The 20,859-nt window shown below is 40.9% G+C and overlaps 1 protein-coding gene across 1 annotated transcript in view; it reads right to left on the bottom strand.

Moving 5' to 3' along the window:
• HEPHL1 (hephaestin like 1) overlaps window positions 1–12,969 on the bottom strand; it is a 141,273-nt gene extending 128,304 nt beyond the window's left edge. The window contains exon 1 of the mRNA XM_007938097.1: window positions 12,800–12,969. Coding sequence (XP_007936288.1) covers window positions 12,800–12,969 — 170 coding nt within the window. The remainder of the gene's footprint in view (window positions 1–12,799) is intronic.
• Between the last annotated feature and the right edge of the window lie 7,890 nt (window positions 12,970–20,859).

Here is a 20,859-nt window from a genome sequence, read left to right as displayed (position 1 = left end):
TCCCAGAGATCTGGTCCCTCTCGGGAGGGTAACAAGGGAAAGTGTTCAGTGCAGATCAGTGAGTAAGCACAAGCCTGCCCATGCTTACCTCGCTCCCAGTTACTAAGCACAAGCCGCCCGTGCTTACCTTGCTCCCGGAGACCCAGTCCCTCTCGGGAGGGTAACAAGGGAAAGTGGTCAGTGCAGATCAGTGAGTAAGCACAAGCCCGCCTGTGCTTACCTTGCTCCCGGAAACCCGATCCCTCTAGGGAGGGTAACAAGGGAAAGTGTTCAGTGCACTATTGTAAATGGTATTGATTTCCTTATTTCTTTTCAGAGACCTCTTTGCTAGTGTACAGGAATCCAAATGATTTTTGTATGCTGATCTTGTATACTAACACTATGCTAAATCTTTCAATAAGTTCCAGTAGTTTTCTTGCTGAGTCTCTTGGGTTTTCTATGTTTAGGATCATATTATCTGCAAATAAGGATAGTTTTACTTCTTCCTTATCAATTTGGATGTCTTTGATTTCCCTTTCTTGCCTTATAGCTCTGATTAGGACTTCCAATACAATGTAGAATAGAAGTGGAGACACAGGGCATCCTTGTCTGGTTACTGTTTGCAAGAGGCATGGTTTCAGTCTCTCTCCATTGAAAATAATATTGAGTGTTGGTTTTGCATATATGCCCTTTATCATGTTGAGAAATTTCCCTTCTATTCCTATTTTTCTGAGGGTTTTTATCAGCAATAGATGTTGGATATTATCAAATGCCTTTTCTACATTGATTGATATGATCATGTTATTTTTTTTCCTTTATTTTACTTATTTGATGGATTATGTTGGTTGTTTTTCTAATGTTGAACCATCCTTGCATACCTGGTATGAATCCTGCTTGGTCATGATGTATTAGTTTTTTGGTATGTCATTGAAGTCTACTGGCTAGGATTTTGTTGAAGATATTTGCATCTATATTCATGAGGGATATTGGTCTGTAGTTTTCCTTTATAGTGGTGTCTTTGCCTGGTTTTGGTATCAAGGTTATGCTTGCTTCATAAAATGAATTAGAGAGGAGTCCATCCTATTCTATGTTCTGGAATAGTTTGAGTAGGAGTGGTGTCAGTTATTCTCCAAATGATTGGTAGAATTTGCCAGTGAAAATATCTGGGCCAGGACTTTTTTTTGTTGGTAACTTTTTATGACCTATCCAATTTCTGATTTTGTTATGTATCTGTTTAAATTTTCTACCTCAGTCTTTGATAATTTAGTTAAGTAGTGTGTTTGTAGGAACCTGTCCATTTCTTCTAGATTTTCAAATTTGTTTGAGTACAGTTCTTCCTAATATCCTGATAGTATTCTTTTTATTTCTGTTGATTCTGTTGTGATGTCACCAGATTTTGTTTTTTATTCATGCTATTTGCATCTTCTCCTTCTTTTACTTTGTTAAGTTTGCCAGTGGTTTGTTGATTTTAGTAGTCTTTCAAAGAACCAACTTCTAATCTTGTTGATTTATTTCTATTGTCTTTCTATTTTCTGTTTCATTTATTTCTGCTTGCATCTTTATTTATTTTCTACTGGTGATTGTAGGCTTTCTTTGCTGCTCTTTTTCTAATTGGTGGAGATGTTGGGTTAAGATATTGATTTGGCTCTTTCTACTCCTTTTCTTTTTCCCCAGTATCTTACTGAAAGAAATCACTGGATCCAAGCACAAAAGTATATTAAAGTAAATGTTTGAGTAACCATACAGTATTCAGTTAGAAAGAGTTCTTAATGTTAACCTACTCTTTATTTTTTTTCCATGTGTATTCCAAATTTCTGTGGTAAGTGTGTATTATTTACAGAACCTAAAAATAATGATATTGTAATGTTTAAAGATACCAACTCAGTTTTATGAGGACACATACACTGTTAAGTTTGGCCTTATTCTCTGTAGTTTTGTAATGGTCACAATGCTCTGTTCTCCAGAAAATAATCTCCCAATGAAGGTGAAACTCCACCCCAAGACTGCTTACTCACATTCTAAATATTTCTGAAGTTGGTCAGATTCTTCTGATGTGAGGGAGACCCACCTTTCTTCATTCATCTTTTTACTGAGTATGAGCACCTTGAGGCCAAGAATGGAGTTTTGGTCACCAAGATGAGGCCCAGCTGAGAGCCTCGCTCATTGCAGGTATACAATGTACGAGCCCTACCAGAGATTTTGTAGAGGACCCAAGTGTCTATAGCAGGGGTGAGCCCTCTCAGAGGGTGAGAAACAACCTGTGCTGCTCCTCAGGCAACATTTTCCTGTCTTCAGTCAAAGAAAATTCAGAAATCTTCCTCACCATGCAACACTTGGTTGTGCAGCTTTCTGGAATGCTCCTTGCTTGGTGTTCATTCCCTTCCTTGGGAGGAAAGAGGAACCCAGAGATAGGGGACCAAAGCTGGCATCTGGGCATTTTCCTGCCAACACAGCCCTCTTGGAGAAAAGGACCACAACCCCATCGCACTGCAGAGCTTGGGTGGCACAGCTGGGGATAGGCAGCATCTGGGACTTCTGCCAGCTCTGGAATTCACAGCTCAAAAGCAGCCTGCCTCAGCTGCCTGCTACTATGACACTGTGGCTCTGCTACTTTCTTCTTTTTTTGATGTATGCATCTATTGCTGTAAATTGCCCTCTGATCACTGCTTTTGCTGGGCCCAAAGATTTTGGTATGTTGTGTTTTCAGTCTTGCTTGATTCAAGGAATTTTTTTTTTTTTTTTTCATTTTTCACTTCTTCTACTACCCAGTCATTTTTGAGGAGAGTGTTATTCAGTTTCTGCACATTTGCTCTTTTTCCATTGGTATTCCTTGTGTTGATTTCTAACTTTATAGCATTGTGATCTGAGAAGACACTTTGCAGTATTTCAATGTTTCTAAATTTATTGAGGCTTGCTTTGTGGCCTAACATAAGTCTATCCTGGAAAATGTTCCACATGTGCTGGAAAAGAATGTATATTGTGCTATTGTTGGGTGAATTGCTCTGTAGATGTCTATAAAGTCAAGTTGGTTGATCGTATTGTTTAGTTCTTCTGCATCCTTGTTGAGTTTCTTTCCAGTTGTTCTATCTTTTATTGAAAGTGGTGTGTAAAGTCTCCTATGATGACTGCAGAGTCATCTCTTAGTTTTTTTAGTTCTGTTAAAGTCTGTTTTATGTATTTTAGGGTTTGCCAAAGAGGCAGTGAGGTTGGATCTTCTGACCTCCTCTAACCCCACAAGAGGAAGAGAGAATCACCATCAGCAGCCCAAGGCCCATTCCTGCGAGGCCAGACATGCTGCCTCTCTCCAACCCTTTCACCAACTCTGATACCAACCGTTCCTCCTGCAGCACCCACCACCTCTCTGTTGGGTTTGATAATTCTCTGCAGTGTCCACACAGAACTCACAGATTATGAGGTTTATTAGGGAATCAACAGGCTACAATTCAAGTTCAGGAACATACCCAGTCTCCCTCAGCCCACCATCTCTCAGCCAACAGTCTCTCTTGGTCTCTTTCCCAGCAGTGTGTGTCTCTCAGTCTCTCTCTCAGCAGTGTATGTTTCTCACATCTCTCAGCAATGCATGTCTCTTGCATTTCCCAGCTTCTGTCAGCAACTGCCAAAGGGGCAGTGAGGCCACCTCTTCTGAACTCCTCTAACCCCACAAGAGGAAGAGAGAATCACCATCAGCAGCCCAAGGCCTATTCCTATGAGGCCATACATGCCGCCTCTCTCCCGCCTTTTCACCAACCCTGATACCAACCGTTTCTCCCGTCACAACCATCACCTCTCTGCTGGGTTCGATAATTCACTGCAGTGGCCACACACTATGTAATCTACTACACTGCAGGGTTCTTTCATTGGGTGCATAGATATTTATTATTGTTATGTCCTCTTTTTCAATTGATCCTTTAATCATTACATAATGTCCTACCTTGACTGTTATGATCATTTTTGTCTTAAAGTCTATTTTATCAGAAATTAATTTTGCCACTCCTGCCCCCCCCCTTTTTTTTTGGTTGCCATTATCTTTTTCCAGTCTTTGAATTTTAGTCTATTTTTGTCTTTGTGTCTAAGGTGAGTCTCTTGTAGAAAGCATGTTGATTGTTCATATTTTCTTATTCAGTCTGCAACTCTCTGTTTCTTGAGTGGTGCCTTTAATCCATTTACATTCAGTGTAATTACAGACAAGTAAAAATTTATTGGTGTAATTTTGTTATGTGCTTTTTTGTGATATTGCTGACTTATTTGTTCCATGTAATTACCTATGCTGAGCTCATTTTGTTTATGAATCATGTTATCATCACCTTGTTGCTATTGTTTTAGCATTTGCTAAGTATTTGTGCTTGCCCTCTTTTTAATTTTGATGTGAAAGTTTATTATTTTTCTTTGAGGTTACCCTGTGATTTATTTTTTTTTCTTCAAAAGTTTAAAACACTCTGCTCTATTTTGCAATTTTCTTGAATTTCTCATCATTTAGAAGTTCTGTAACTACACTATTTATTTCCTCTTTTTGGTTTGTAGATGTCCTCATTTGCCAATCAATGTCTCTGGTTCCTTGTTTACAGTCTTGTAAACTTATTTTACTTTGGATACTTCTGTAATTAGGTTGGTTTCTGGGTTATGTTATCATGTATGTTAGTCATTGGTTGTTGTTTGCTGTTGTTGGTTCTCTGTTCAAAGGACTCCCTTTAACATCTTTTGTAAGGTTGATCTGGTTTTAACAAATTCCCTTAATTTCTGCATATCTGGAAATGTCCCAATTTCTCCATCATATTTGAGGGACAATTTTGCTGGGTATATAATTCTTCACTGGAATTTTTTTCTTTCAGAACTTTATATATATCATCCCATTGCCTTCTTTCCTGCATGGTTTCTACTGAGAAACCAAAGCTTAGTCTTACTGGTTGCCCTTTTTAGGTAAATTTTCCTTTTTCCTGTGCGTTTTCAGGATTCTTTGTTTTTGGTTTTGGTGAATTTGATGATGATATATCTTGGTGATTTTCTTTTGGAGTCTATCCTGTTTGGGGTTCGCTGAACTTCTTGAAGAGATATATTCTCATCTTTCATCATCTTAGGGAAATTCTTTTCCAACAAATCTTTGACAATTTTCTCTGCAATTTTATATTTCTCTTCCTGTTCTGAAATTTCAATTACATGTAGGTTATTCTTCTTGATGGTATCCCACATGAATATTAGGCTTTTTTCATTTTGTTTTTATCCTTTGTCTGACTGATCCCTTAACAAAGCAATATTGAGGTATTTGTCTTCAATCTCATCAACCATGTCTTCCATTAATGCAATTCTACTCCTTCGCCCATTCAATGTGTTATCTACTTCTGAAATCTTAGTATTAAGCTTCTGGGTTTGGGTGCATTCTCTTCCACAGGGGGACTGGCATTCTGGTCAGGGAGCACAACACCTGTGCACAGAGTTGGAGGTAAAAGTAGCTTAACAAGCCCATTCTCTAAGGCACTGGGACTGAGGTCTTAAGCCTGTCTGTGCTCTCTGAGTCTGTGTATCCATTAAGCCTACACATTATACATTTGTAACAGTAGAATAAGGAACTCTGGTAGCACAGTGCCTAAAGCATTTGACTACTAACCAGGAGGTTGGTGGTTCAAATCCACCAGCCACTCTGTGAAAGGAAGACAGGGAAATCTACTTCTATAGAGATTTACCTCCTCAGAAATCCAATGGGGTTCACTATGAGTCAGAGTCAACTTGATGGCAGTAGATTAACAGTAGAATAGTCACTCCAGATTTTATGAGTCCCACATAAGGCAATTTTTGTCCAAGAAATAAAACAAGAGTGTAACTTCAAGGGTGCATCCAAAGGAAGCAGCCTCTAATTTAGAGTATGTTCATTACAATGCCAGTGTTGGTGAGCTGTATGTTGTTTATAATATAGCCTCAGGATGTCCCCATTGTAAGGGACCAAGCAATAACTAATCCTTGGAACCCTCCAAAACTACATTCTAACATTTTGACTCAAGCTGAGGAGGCGTTTATTCCTTTATATGAAGGAATCCAGTCAAGATGGGAACTTACATGTTAATGACTGCTTTACAAAGTGAGAGTTCACAATGTCCAAGATGCCCATACCTGGAGGTACTATGAAGGAAGAAACCTTCCAAACTTTCCAAAAGTAGGTGAGATTGTTAGGATGAACCTTCCTGTGGGAATCATCCAATAGTGCAGACGTGGACTTTGAGGTAGATTCTGAGGCATTTGTAGCTTACAGGTAGTGTGAGAACCTCACCTTACCAGGACCTCCCCAACTGAATTTTCCCAATCCCTCATCATTGAACCATTGTTGAGCATCTACTATCGATAGGACATTAAACTGGACTCTGTGGCTGGGATGGAATCATCACAGTCCTGGCACTTAAGAGATTTCCATCATTTGGAAATCTTGACATTTACTGTGTGCCAACCAAGTGTCAGGCACCATATCTATGCATTGAAAAGCCCCCTGTCATTTGAGCCTCCCAATATGCCCTGTGGTAGGCTGATAATAGCTCCCAACAATATGTCTATATCCTAATCCCCAGAACCTGTGGGGCTTTGGAAAGAAGGCCTTTGTAGATGTGATTAAATCAAGGATCTCCAGATAAGAAGATGATCCTGAATTATCTGTGTGGGACCTAAGCCCCATCAAAAGTGTCCTTCTAATAAAGAGGTAAATGGATATTAGACACACAGAGAGAAGAAGGTGATGTAAAGAAGCAAAGATTAGATTGATGCAGCCACAAGCCAAGGAATGTTGGCAGCTACCAGAAGCTGGAAGAGGCAAGGGACAGATTCTCCCTTATAGCCTCCAGAGGGAGTGTGGCTCTACACATTCATTTTGGACTTTTGGCCTCCAGAAGAGGGTAAATTTCTGTTGTTTAAGCCACCCAGTTTGTATTAATTTGTTACAGCAACCACACCCCTGAACTAAGTTGCAGTGCAGTGAATTGCTTGATATGGCCCTTCTAGCCATCATTCTCCATTTTGTGATGTCTTGTAAATCCTATCATTATCACCATTTTACTGATGAGAAAACTAAGGCAAAGAGATACAATTACTTGCCCAGAAAGTAGAGAAAGAATTATAAGCTTGTCAGTTGATGCCAGCCCCTACACTTCATCAGCTGCCTTGGCATCCCTAGTAGTCCACTGCTGAGCTATGTTTGGCTGACATAACCCTCCCTGTGCTTCCTGGTCCCCCTGATCATGGAAGGCTTTTAGACAGAAGAGCAATCACTCCTCTGCATGTTGTGTAAAGTCAGCACCTAGAACATAGTGTAGGGCTCAATTAGCTATTATATTGCCTTTGAATTCTCAGATCCTATTAACCAGGCTTGGGGGCTCCACTATATAGAGATGGGAAAAAGGAAGAGGGACACTAATAGGGTGCTCATGAATGATGGACAAGAAGTAAGAATTGAGATAGGAGAGGGTTTCAGGGACTAAAAGACACTTTCCAATATGTATGCCTCCCTTTTGGTGGCATAGTGCCTATGGCATCTGACTGCTAACCAGAAGGCTGGTGGTGCAAACCCACCAGCCACTCCTCGGAAGGAAGGTTGGGCAATCTACTTCCACAGATACTGCCTGGGAAACCCAAGGAGGGGTCACTGTGAGTCGGATCCAACTTGACAGCAGTGAGTATGGTTTTTGGTTTTCTTCCTTTGTGACAGAATTCTGTTTTTACTTGGGCAGAAAAGCACATACATAAAGGCTGTATTTTCAAACCCTCTTTGTAGCTAGGGGTATCTCATGAAATATGAGTGGAATTGGTAAGGTGAAGTTTCCATGGGAACCTTTTATAGGGGGCTGATACTGCAGGAATTGTTTCCTTTCTATATTTCCCCTTCCTCTTTTTCCATCTTAGAACATAGACCTGATAGCTGACATTCCAGCAGACATCTTGTGACCACAACTATCCTTGAGAAAGGAAGCTGCATGCTAAGGATGATGGTAAAGATTAACAGTCACTGAGACCTTACCATACCATTCAGGCTACCCATCAGGATTTCTGTTACAAGAGAATACAAAACCCTAATTTGTTTAAGCCAAGGTACTCTGGTCTCTGCTGGCAGTCAGAATCAATTCCTAAATGACATAGGAAACATCAGGAGCTCCAAAAGACTCACATGGTATCACGCCCAACATATGATAACCCACTAGCTGCTTCGCAGAAGGAAGATGGAGCAATCTACTTCCATAAAGATTTACCACCTCGGAAACCCAATGGGGGTCGTTATGAGTCAGAATTGACTCCATGGCAGTGAGTTTGGTCACCATCCACCTAAAACCAAGCATTAATGAGGTGATCTTCTTCCCCTTATTTCAAAACTTGCAAAACCTCCTCACCTCCCCGCCCCCCCTCACATGCTTCCTCTTAGTTTGGCCTTCTTTTTATATAGACATATGGATCTCCCTTGCCTCTCATCCTAGGGTCTGCTCCTACAGGTATTCAAAACCCTGTACTGTCAACAGGGCTGACACAATAATGTAGTTAGATAAACACCTTCTACCAGACCTTACAAACTAAGGATTTGAGCAGGGGTCAGCCTCACTCATGGCCAATGGAGGTTCTGCCCATGAATTTAGCACTCATAAGAAATCCTATACTTCACTGGGAAGAAAAGGCCTTCATATGTGTTGGTTGCCTAATGAAGTCTATGATAAGAGCGATGGCTTTAAATAAAGTGACCCTACTCTGGTTCCATTAATGGGCAGGCTTTACTATTGAAGCACAGTGCTAATTAAGCACTTTATGAGCCAAAGCAGGACTGGCATAAATGGATCAAAATGCTGAAACTACCCTCTGGCAAATCAAAAGAACTTGGTGTCCCCATTAAACCTAATAAGGGGGGATGGGGTGGGCAGGGAGAGGAGAAAAAGGAGGAGAAGAAGAAGGAGAATATTCATCTGGAGAAAATGTTTCCAAATGGAATATAACTCCTAAACCCTATACTTTCTAAGAAATATTAGTGCTTATGGTCTTGATTATATTTTTAAACCTTATTATCAAATGAAGCACTAAATTGGAAAACTGCATTGCACCAGCTGATTGAAATCAAGTCTCAGTGTCATGATTTCAACCATCTCAGTCTCATGATTTCAACCATTTATTTCCTTTCTTACCCTGTGTATCAGATATATTAGGTCTGGCATGGTCTAACTTGGTTTCCAAACATTTTTACATCACTGGAACTTTGGCATTCACCCTCTTGTGAATTTTTGCCCATTCCCCTTGTTCAACAATCAAATATCTGAACTGGCAAAACTACCCACTATCATCAAGTCAATTCTGACTCATAGTGACTCTTTGGTTTTCTTTTTTTTAAAAATTTACTTTTCTTGTGGTGAAAACATACACACCAAGACATTCACCAACATAACAACTTCCACATCTACAGTCACACTGCCTCACAGGGTTTCCAAGGTTGTAAATCTTTATAGAAGCAGACTGCCTCATCTTTCTCCCATGGAGCAGTTGTTAGTTTCAAACAGCCAGCCTTTTGGTTAACAGCCCAATGCTTTAACCACAGCTCTACCAGCACTCCCTGAATTGGCAAAGTGATTGGTTTTTACCTTAAATGATTCCAAGTGCCTGACCCTGTGCTCCATTCTCCATGTTATCTTGTCAGTAATGAAACTCCACGTAGGGAAGAGATTATTAGATATATGTTAGGCCTTTCTCTCTATCCTTGTGGAACTTACTCTCCAGCTGAAAAGGACAGCAATGAATGCAAGGAGAAGAAAATGCTGGGTCTGAGTGCATGACAAGAGCTCCATGAGGAGTTAGGAAGGGAAAAAGATCAGAATAAACCAGGTTTGTAAGGAAAAGCTTCATGCATGCATGAAATGAGGAACTGGAGATAGTTCTTGAAGGACAGAAGAGACGAGTGGGTTAAGAGAAACAGAGTACTTCTAATATTGTCACATATTTCCACTATCAGTCTCAGGCCTTCTCCAACTCCAACTCCTAAGACTGAATATTTATAAATCATTTCATTCACCATTGCAAACATCTTCCTGTCATCACCAGTCAGGTAAAGTAGTTTTCATTCTATTTCAAAAATTATTTCTGACACCTTAGAAGTCTATTTCTCAATTGACTTTAGAAATTATATTTCAACTCCCTTGTTACACAAACTAAGAAAATAGGTACTATGATTATGTGACATGTTCAAGGTGACACAGCAAGTTGGGGACAAAATGAAAACTAGAATTCAGGTCTCCTGATTCCTATTTCAGATTCTTTCTGTTCATAGTGAAATATTAGGCACCTCGCTCTCCTGGGCCTCCAAATATCAGGCATATCTCTTGAGTCTGAATATCCTAAACAGTAGGCCACCTTCAGAAATGGAGTCTACTCATCCTGCAGAGCTGAGTAAGAGGGTATGAGTTCATTGTCCAAGATAACCTGTCCTGCTCATGGGAAAATGGTACAACACAGAGTATACATGCTTTACTCCATAGCTGTCCCACGATAGTGGCACGGTGATGTGTGTCCTATGTTTTCCAAACAAGGGTCAGCAGCCCACCACTACTGTGCCATCTTAAGGCACTTTCCTTGATCCACCCCCTGCCATAACCACTGGTTCACCCCTAACATGATCACTGATAAAGTCAATATTCATTGCGTTGTCACCCAGACTCCCCTTTCAGGAATCAGGAATCAGCCTTGCACAAACTCTGTCTCTTTCCACAGCAGAAGGAAATGTCTGGCGACTTGGCATTCCACCATAGCATGCCAGCTGCTTCTAAAGGTGTTCTTTCACATAGAACTACAATATTCATTAAACCACTTCACTCTAAGGCTGATGTCAAAATCACAGTGTTTAGTCATGCCTATCTTTATTTTCCCTTTCCCTTTTTTACCTTAACTATTTTCATACATTTATTGTACTTTCTTCAAAGCACTATCTTTTGCCTGAAATGTCCTGCAGAGAACCCGTAACTTCTTTCTGTATCCAGCTTTGTGAAAACAAAAAATGCATGAACCTAGGCAACAAGTTTGATAACCGACCACCAGCACCTCTGGGAGGAGTGACAAGTGAGTCTAAGCCTACCTTCGGTAAGAATTAGGACTTTCCAGAAAGTTTTTATTACTGGAATCCTTGAGTTAATTAAATCAGGAAGGATTGCTTTTCCAAGAAACCAGTTACACAGTGAAAAGAAGCAAGGACTCAGGAATCAAAGAGATGTGAGTTTGATGCTGGCTCTGCCACTTACTTTGTAAACTCTGGCAAGTATTTAACCTCAGGGCCTCAGTTTGTCATTTGTAAAATGGGAATAATAACATCTTCAAGAAGTAATGGGTTAAAAATCACTAGTGGAATCCCTGGGTCAGAATAAATGCTTACAAAAAGCTCTCTAGACATAGGCATTTCAGAAGAAAGGGAATTTCTGTGCTTTTCACTTAACCATATGAAAAGGCAGATTATTGTATTTAACTTAAAAACTACATTCATTACATGCAATGTACACATCTTGAATATTCTTGTGTCCAATAGCTGCTCACACCAACCATTTCCTACCGAGCTCTCTCCAAGGACAGCAGAGCTCCATTTTTAGGGAAGGTTACTGGCAGTTAGGGTAGCCTTTCAAGCCCATGTGTATTTGTCATGGTAAAGACTACAACCACCAATGGTTAGCAAACATAGGATTGAAAGGGTCAAGCAAGAGCTTTCTTTAGGACATTAAATTTCCTGGTTCAAAACAAAGTTCAGAGAAAAGTCCTTCTTGGCAGGCTGGCAGGCATGAGCACTATCCCTCAGTAGGAAGTGACACATGACTATGATATCTTTGTGTTACTGGAGATGTGAGAAAACCTGAAAGCCATCTATCCAAGCCAAGTGAATCTTTGGTCTTTCCTCTAGAGCAGAGGGATCTGGCTCTTGAAGTCTTATTGGCAAATTCTGTTCTCTTCCTGACTCTTAGCAACTAACCTCATCTTTAGGAAATGGAATTTGGGTGTTAAATGCAATGAGCTGGCCTAGCAGAAAAGAGGCATACATCCAAACATCCTTCAGTGGTTGCCAAAACATCTCAAAAAAATGTCCTAAGAACCATAAAGTTAAAAATATGCACAAAAGCTTCTGGAACCAGGAATGACTTCCTTTACAAGGAACAAATAAGACATTTAAGACATCAGATCCTAGAGAGATGAATAATGACTCTTCTGGAGGGAAAAAAATAAAATCAAGGGTATAAAACATTTCCGTATAGCCTCACTCAACTCTGCCATGGACTCTAGGAATGGGATATTGCCCTCAGCATGAATGAGGCAGAGCTTGAAAAACCCTTCAACAGTGAAATTGCCATTGCTAAGAACATTCAAAGAAATTCTCAAAATACTAGCCGAATCTAGTGTACCTTCTTCCTGTTTTAAGTATTACAAGACAAAAAACACTACCCATACCATGCTTATCTCTAATTATGACATTCCTTTGTGTGTTTAAATCAGTAAAGAATTCTCGAAATTTTTCAGGTTTTCATCTTAAATATTAGAATTTAAAAAAAAAAAAGCAAAGCCCAGAATTCCCTGTAAGTTACTAGTTGCACCTAGTGAAAATTTTCATTTTATAAAGTAAACCGTTATCTAAAATACCTGATTGTGTACAATGAGTAGATGGAACTAAAAACTTTTCTCCCACATTATAGATTCAGCCACACTAGGGCTCTCCAAGCAAAAGCAAATCCCCTCTTGTTGGTCTAGATCAACTCATACCCACTATAACCATCCACAGAGTACAACCTTCCCCATGCAGTGTCAAAAGTAGCCTAACCCAGGAGTCTGTGGGGACCCAAAAGTCACTCACTTGTCTTCTGTGAAACTTTTCCCAGTAATAACGTTCTTCCCCTGGGGTACATAGTTCCAATATTCTTCCACAATCCCAATGTGGTATGTTCTGGTAACTGTGCCAACCAGCCCAGACAGACCCAGGAATGTGAGGAGAAAGATGCAGCCAGCCTGCTGCTCCGGAGGCATTTGTGGATGTAACTCAATAGTAGCCTGTGGAGGAGACAACCTTGCCTGTCCCTCCCCCTCACTCAGAGTTAGTTATAAATAAGGAATGGACAAGGCCAAGCCCCTCCTCCTCCTAGGTAGCTTGGGTTGGGACAGAGACTGACAACTTGTGTAAGCAGAGCAAGCTCAGTGGAGGAGTTGCTATGATGACAGACTTCTTCCAATCACCCAAGAAATGTGGCTTGTTTATTTACTACCCAAGCTAAAAAGGCCTATTTCTGTAAATTTGAGTACTCTGCTGTGATATTAGTCATTCCTCTTTGCAAGGACATCAGTGTAACTACTTGGGCTGATGGGTTTTCCCCCTTCTTCCTGTCTTTTTCTCCATACCTATTACAGGAACATATTAAAATTTGGAAACTGGACTGGCCTGAATAGAGCATCAGGAAATATCCCAAGCATTGAGGAAAGCTTCATCTCTTCCAGCAGGCCAGGAGAGTGATGCAATCACCACTCTGCCATCTCCAACTTGTTTTATGAGGCTACATGAAACAATCAACTCACATCGTAAAGTTTGTAACCATATTATAAAGCCCCACTAATTCCCCATTTGTGCATGCACCATGTCCCCCAAATTCTCTCCATTAAATGCCACCAGAAAAAAGGAAGAAGTGATTGATTGCCCAGTTTAGACAAAATTTTAGAGGCCACCACCCCACTTACTATCCCCCTAAGAGCTGCCTTTCTCAGGATGAATGAAAATGGTAAGGGAAGAGTATGCTTCAGGGCTGTGAAGATAAAATTCAGTAGCAGGTGTTTAGGTCTAAAAGGTGAAGGGAGTGTCCTTTCTTCTGTGTGCTTGAATCTGTGACCTAGAATCTCAGTGTTGAAAGAGACTTGGTCCAATCCTGGAGGACAGCCAATCTGATCCCCATGCAGAGTTGCTCTTGAGGAAGCTACAGAATGAAGGAAACAGCCTCCTGGGCTTTGAGGTTGGCCAGACCTGGGTTTGAACCCGAGTGCCACAGCTTAATGACTTAGTGGTAATGAGGAGTCCGAACCTCTCTGAGTCTCTGTGTGTAAAACAGGAATGGAGGGATTGTCAAAAGGATTAAAAAAGATAATGTCTGCAAATGCCTACCACACCCAGAACAGAGTAGGTACTCAGTAAGCATCAAAGTCCTTCTACCTCAACCACACCTTCTAGGAGAGACTCCATATCAGCCTGTATGTTAACAGACTTGCATTTTCACCAGTATCCTGCCTTCTTTTCACTACTCACTCTTTCCCAAAGGCTTGTGTACCATGCCTACCACCACACTCAAGTAAGAGAGTTCTTCCTCTTTAAATTGTAGATAATCCATAGATGTGCCACAGACTGAGTTTTGATTTAATATCCATCTCAATTTATAAAATACCTGCTGAGTATCCTGCTTCACAGCAAACCTCCTAACATCTTTGATTTACTGATTTTTTTTTCTAATGTCAAAGACTCCTGTAGAATAATTGCCATAGTACAGGTTCCTGTGCATCATATCTACTCTTCAGTATGTATTTGAAAGCTTGTATGGGTCTGACAACAACTGCTGTTGGGGAGAGACTCACAAGGTCAACTTAGGAGCATAGCTTCAAAAGAAGTAGGGCTTTAGGAGTTCTTAGAATTTGAAAATGTCCTGTATCAAATAGCTATGAGGAACTCTGATGGCACAGTGGTTAGAACATTCAGCTGCTAACCAAAAGGTCAACATTTCAAATCCACCAGGCCTTCCATGGGAGAAAGATAGGGCAGTCTGCTTCCACAGAGATTTTCAGCCTTGGGAATCCCATGGGACAGTTTTACTCTGTCCTATAGGGTTTCTGTTGGCATAGTGCCTAAGGCATTTGACTGCTAACTCCTCAGAAGGAAGATTGGGCAATCCATTTCCATAGAGATACTACTGCCTCAGAAAACCAAAGAGGGGTCGCTATGAGTCAGAAACAACTCAACGGCAATGAGTTTGGTTTTTGGTTATAGGGTCTCTGTAAGTTGGAATTGACTTGATGGCAGTGGGTAAATACCTTTTTGTTTATACCCCGAGATGCAGGATGTTTTGGACCTAACAAACTTGATATGGTATCAAAAATTTCCACCTGAAATTTTTTAGAGCAGAGAAAGAAAAGGCATAAATGATACAGACCAAAAACACAAGAGTTAACTTTCTTATCTAGGAAACTGACTTCACACAATGAAATCTCTGGAAAAGGCAACACCTAATTTCTGATTCAAAACTAGTTCTCCAGGATGATAGAGCAGGTCAAGAGCACCAGGGGAAATGCAGCAGACAAGTTCAATCAATACATTTGATCCATTCATGCCAGAGAACTTGGGCACTGAGGGGCAAAAGATTCTGGGATATAGTTTACTAAAAACAATAAAATAGGGTTCCTGAAAAATTCTCTTCAGTTCTTCCTTACTCTAAGGCAATAAAGCAGCTACTCAAAAAGCATCTGAATTCCTTAAGAGCTAAAGAAAATAAAAGGAACTGATAAAAGTGAATGGAGTTCAGGGGGAGAGCAATAAATAGGTGGAGCACAGGATATTTTAAACACAGTGAAACTACCATGCATGATGCTCTAATTGTGGATACATGACATCATGCATTTCTCAAACCTCATAAAACTGTACAACACGAAGTGTGAACTCTAATGTAAACCGTGGCCTTTAGTTAAGAATCATGTACCAATATTGATTCATCAGTTATACCAAATGTACCACACTAATGTGTGATGTTAACAATAAGGGGGAAAAGGAGTATATGGAAACTCCCTGTACTTCCTGCACAATTTTACTGTAAATTTAAAACTGCTCTAAAAAAAACTAGTGCATACAAAAAATAAATAGTGTTCCTATAACATTCTTTTCTGAAAACCCACAGTTAAATACAAAAGGTGATTGACAAAGTCTAGAATTTGATAAGGAAATCTATGAATAATAATGTTAATAAAGACTTTCAACTCATTTTGACACTATTCAGACATAAATAAAGTAGAGAAACTCCAAATTTAACAAGTACCTACTATGTGAAATGCACTGGCCTAGAGACTCACTCCATTATTCTGCACACAATTTCCAGGCTTGGAGGTATGGTAAAGTCAGTATTATGCATTGATAGAAGAGAAAAAATTATGCTGTATCAAATAATATTTCTACAAAATACTGTACAGCATATTCAAATACTAAAACTTTCAGCGAAAAAAAGCCAATTTATATAAATAATATTTTAGCTGACCTTTGGTGAGGTGTTGTTTTAAATAATAAACAAAATGTGAGTGACAAAATTGGCTATATCAATCTTTGTGTATTTTTTGAGATATACATTAAATACTCTTTAAAGACTCTCCATATCCCCAAACCGGACTCCCATCAGCCCAGCCCGCTTACTTGCCCTGGTTCAGTAGATCACAACTCTCCAATCTCATTGTGTTGCTCAGTCCTCTGACTGTACTTAATACCTTCTCATCTGGAGCCTAATCTTCCTAACTGCCCTCACTGTTGCCAGTGAGATCTTCCCGTTTGGGGAAGACAGGCAGGATCAGACCTCTCCACTGCTTGAGATCCTCCAGTGGCTCCCCGTGGCCTTCAGAATAAGAACTGATGACCTTGACTTGACTTTTACGGCTGGCCCTGAGCTGGCTCCTGGGGATTGGGAACCTCTCCTTAACTTTCAGTCCACACCCTGGTCATCATTGTCAAGCCAGCTACCCTGCCCTTCATCTGTGTGCCATTCAGCACTTATCACCTGGCCCAGTTATCACCTGTCTATTTGTTTGCCCTCCCACACAAACCTTCAACATAAGCTTTCTATGGGCAAGGACAGGGCCTTGTTCGTCCCAGTGACCTAGTGTCTGACACATTATTATTTATTAATAATGTTGTTGTTGTTGTTGTTGTTATGTGCCATCAAGTCAGACCCAACTCACAGCGAACCCCCCGTGGGTTTCTGAGGTGGTATCACTACTGGAAGTAGATTGCCCAACCTTCCTTCCAAGAAGTGGCTGGTGAGTTTGAACCTCCAGCCTTCTGGTTAGCAGTCAAGTGCCTTAGTCACTACACTAACAGAGCTCCTATATTATTAAATGGTGAACCAATGCACAAGTGAATGGATGAATATGTATATGTACCAAGTGCATGTTTTGTAGCAGTTTTTGTCCTAAACCCTTTGCATGCACTCTCTCATTTAATTATTATAATAACCCTATCACTTGAGGAAACTGAGGTGTTGTGTGCCTCAATGACACATAGCTGGTAAGCTGTGGAGTTTTGTGAGAGTCCAAAACTGGTGTTTATATCCAGCCCATCCAGAACAAGGAAAAGGGGGGTACCAGAGACTGTGTCTGCTTCACACTAACAAGTGGGGCCCACTCTCTTTTAAGAAATATGGGCCAGGGATGCTCAAGGTAGCCTTGCCTGCATTGGCATATGATCCCAAGATGTCCCTTCGAGTCTAGCATATGCACTCTTTCAGCCAAAGAACCCTAATCATAATGGGGCCTTGAGAACACCCAAACATATCATTCCACTCCATTCCTCCATTTCATGGCCTGACCCTCCACCTGTCCCCTCCCCCACTAGGTTCCTTCTCAACCTCCCACATCCTCCTGGCTTGATCTCCTATCTGGAGCCTTCCTTGGTTCTTCCCACACCCACCACACCCTCTCTTCCATCTTGAAGCAGAGTTCATCACTCCCTCTTCTTTGCTTCCTCTGTACTTTTACATTGTACATTGCATATTGCTGTGGCCTTACACATCAGCCTCCCTTACTAAATTGTAAACTCCTTGAGAACAGTATCTGACCAGCTGCCAAGACCTCCCTCCCCACAATGCTTCAGGATCCAAGCCTTTATTAAAAGAATCTGTGCTCAGAAACCTCTCCCACCACCACTTCTCTTACCCCTAGTTCCCCAGTTTCTGGACTCTTGATTTTACTGAGTGCCCCTGAGTCCCCTGCTCAGACTCTTTGGACTGACCACTGACCTGGGTTGAGGTTTTGACCTCATACTGCCTCCCCCCCACTCCCAATGCTTTCTTTCACATGTGCCTCAGATTCAAGCTCTGAGATCTGAGAGCCAGTCTCACCTCACTCTCATGCCAGATCTGGTGCTCCAGGTTGCTCCTTCTTGGGATTGAGGGTTTTGAAATGTATCATGGTCCTCTGTATCCTCATTGGTTAGCACAGAACCAGAGCATCCACTAGGTACTGAGGAAATAACAGTAGTAACCACTGTGGCATTTACAGTATGTCAGCATAGTACTGCTTTTTTAAAAAAAAAAAAAATTTAAGAGCTTGTTTTACATTCAATGTAAAGTGTACATTTAGTTTCACTCCCCATTTACCATGTCCAACCCTAACCCAGTCTCCTTTCCTCCCTACCCTGTAACCCTCCCCCTGTGCCCCTCATATTTATGCATTCCTGTTTGTCCTGCATTTCCTCAATTTGAATGTTGGTCCTCTGGTGTCCCATAGTCTATTGCTTTAAGGGATGTATTACCATAGAGTATGTGGGGGTGTCATCCTGGGCTGAGTGTTCTATGTGCACATCTTGTTAACTATTAGGCTGAGAGCCAACCCCTGGGGGTGCATTTTATTCCAGGCTCAGAATGTATTCCAGGGCCATAGTATTGGGGGTCTCACCAGACTCCATCCAACCAGTAATTCTGGTCATTATTGAGTTTTTGGATTGTTTTCCACGTTTTTCCTTCCAGTCTATCCAGGATCTCCAGATTTGATGCTTTCCTGAGTGGTTGGCATTGGTAGCCAGGCACCACCTAGTTCTTCTGGTCTCAAGGGCCATTGTGTCCTAGGGCTGATCACTTCTAAATGCCCTTGTTGTTTTTTTTTTCTTTCTTCTTCGCTTCCAATGCTGGGAGACCATTAGCTGCATCAAAGATGGCCGCTTGGAAGCTTTTAAGACCCCAGTTGCTACTCACCAATGTAGGATGTGGAGCAAGGCTTTTATATATTTTGTTGTACCAATTGAGTCTAGTGTCCCCCAAGCATAGTACTGCTTTTATATACAGTATCTCCCACAACTTACCACAACTTAATACCCTGTGAGGCAGATATTATTATTATTTGGCAGATGGAGAAACTAAGGTTCAAGGAAGTTAATAATTTGCCCAATGTCACACACCTAGAAAATGCCAGATCCAAGAGTCAACCCAAGGTGTGTCTGGCTCCAAAGTCTACACTGCAGACCGCCATGCTCAATAAATGTTAGTGCAATGGGACTAAACCTAAATGGTGAACACCAAATCAGGAGACTCTTTCAAGGCAGGAAATATTAACATTATATAAGAAATTTCCTCAACCATAAGCTTGATTGAAGAATTTTACTTTATTTTATGGTGCTTTCAGTGCAAATTTACAAAGCAAACTTGTTTTACATTCAACATTCATGCACATCTGATTTCACATCCCCAATTACTGTCCCCAACCATAAAAAACTCTCCTCCCCTCTCTTCCCTGTAACCACCCCCTCCTTGTGCCCTTCTTATCTATGCATTCCTGTCTGTCCAGCTTTCCCTCTATGTGAGTGCTACCCCTCTGGTGTGTCACGGGTGATTGATCCAAGGGGTGTATCTCCCTAGAGTAGTTGAGTGCATCTACCTAGGGTAGGTGTTCTGTATGTAGGTCTTTCTACTGTTGGGCTGAGTGCCAATGATTTAAGAATTTTAAAGGACCAGAATGTAGAATGCACATGAGCATATACTCCACCAGATGTTAAACCTATGAAGAAATCATTCATTCAATCATTTGAAAATATTTACTGAGCCTCTACCTTGTGCCAGACACTGTTCTAGGCAACTGGGAATAAGAAAGGCACAGCCCCTGCCCTCAAAGAGCTTATATTCTAGTGAAGGAAACAGATTATAAACAATAAACAAAGTTTAAAATATTAATTAAATACTATGAGTGCAGAGAAGTTCAAGTCAAGCCCAGTGCAAGTGAACTAGGGTGAGCCTCAAGATCCTGGCCAGCAGGAACCTGAGATGCTTGGGAGGTGACCCAGCAGCTTGTCTGAAAGCACACTTATATTTTATAGGGTGGATGAGAGCATTTTGAAGTCCTATCCCTAGACGCCCCACTCACTGGCATTGTCAAGAAAACTCAGGGCAGGTCTGAGGGACATTTTCTGTTAGGAAAGTTCAAGGGCCACATGTTTGCTCAGTGGGAATTTCCATTTCAGGCATTCATTTGTCCCCCACTGGGAAGTACTTGCTGATTCCTTTCATCCCATAAGCCCTAGGAAAATGCTCGTGCCTGACACACAAGAGAGCCTACATTCAATCTTTTGCTGTTGGCTGCCATCAAGTAAGCTCTGAATCATGGCAATCCCATGTACAACAGAAAAAAATACTCCCCAGTCTTGTGGTATCTTCATGATCATTGGTGTGCTCAAGTCCAAGTTGTGGACACTGTGTATTTTGAGTACCTTCCAACCTAGGGGTCTTCCAGCACTATGTCAGATAATATTCTGTTATGATCCATAGAGTATTCATTATCTAATTTTTAGAAATAGGTCACCAGGACTTTCTTTTTAGTCTATCTTAGTCTAGAAGCTCCACTGAAACCTGTCTACCATGGGTGACTCTGCTGGTATTTGAAATACCAGTGGCATACCTTCCAGAATCATAGCAACATTCAAGCCACCACAATATAACAGTATAACAAACTGATAGAGGGTAGTGAATTCAATCTATAGTGTGGTGAAAAGATAAACAAAGGAAATTGTCTCCTCTTCAGTCCCTCCTAAGACTACTTCTTCTTTCCCACCTTCTACACAAACTAACAGAGCTTGGGGAGGTAATTCAAGCCCTCAATGCCTCCTTGATGTGTGATCTTTGATGAGTTCCAGCAGTGCCACAAATA

Source organism: Orycteropus afer, unplaced genomic scaffold (assembly GCF_000298275.1).
Source record: "Orycteropus afer afer isolate SDZICR_OR568_19922 unplaced genomic scaffold, OryAfe1.0 scaffold00047, whole genome shotgun sequence".
Classification (NCBI taxonomy): domain Eukaryota; kingdom Metazoa; phylum Chordata; class Mammalia; order Tubulidentata; family Orycteropodidae; genus Orycteropus; species Orycteropus afer.
This window is presented reverse-complemented; position numbering and strand designations above follow the sequence as displayed.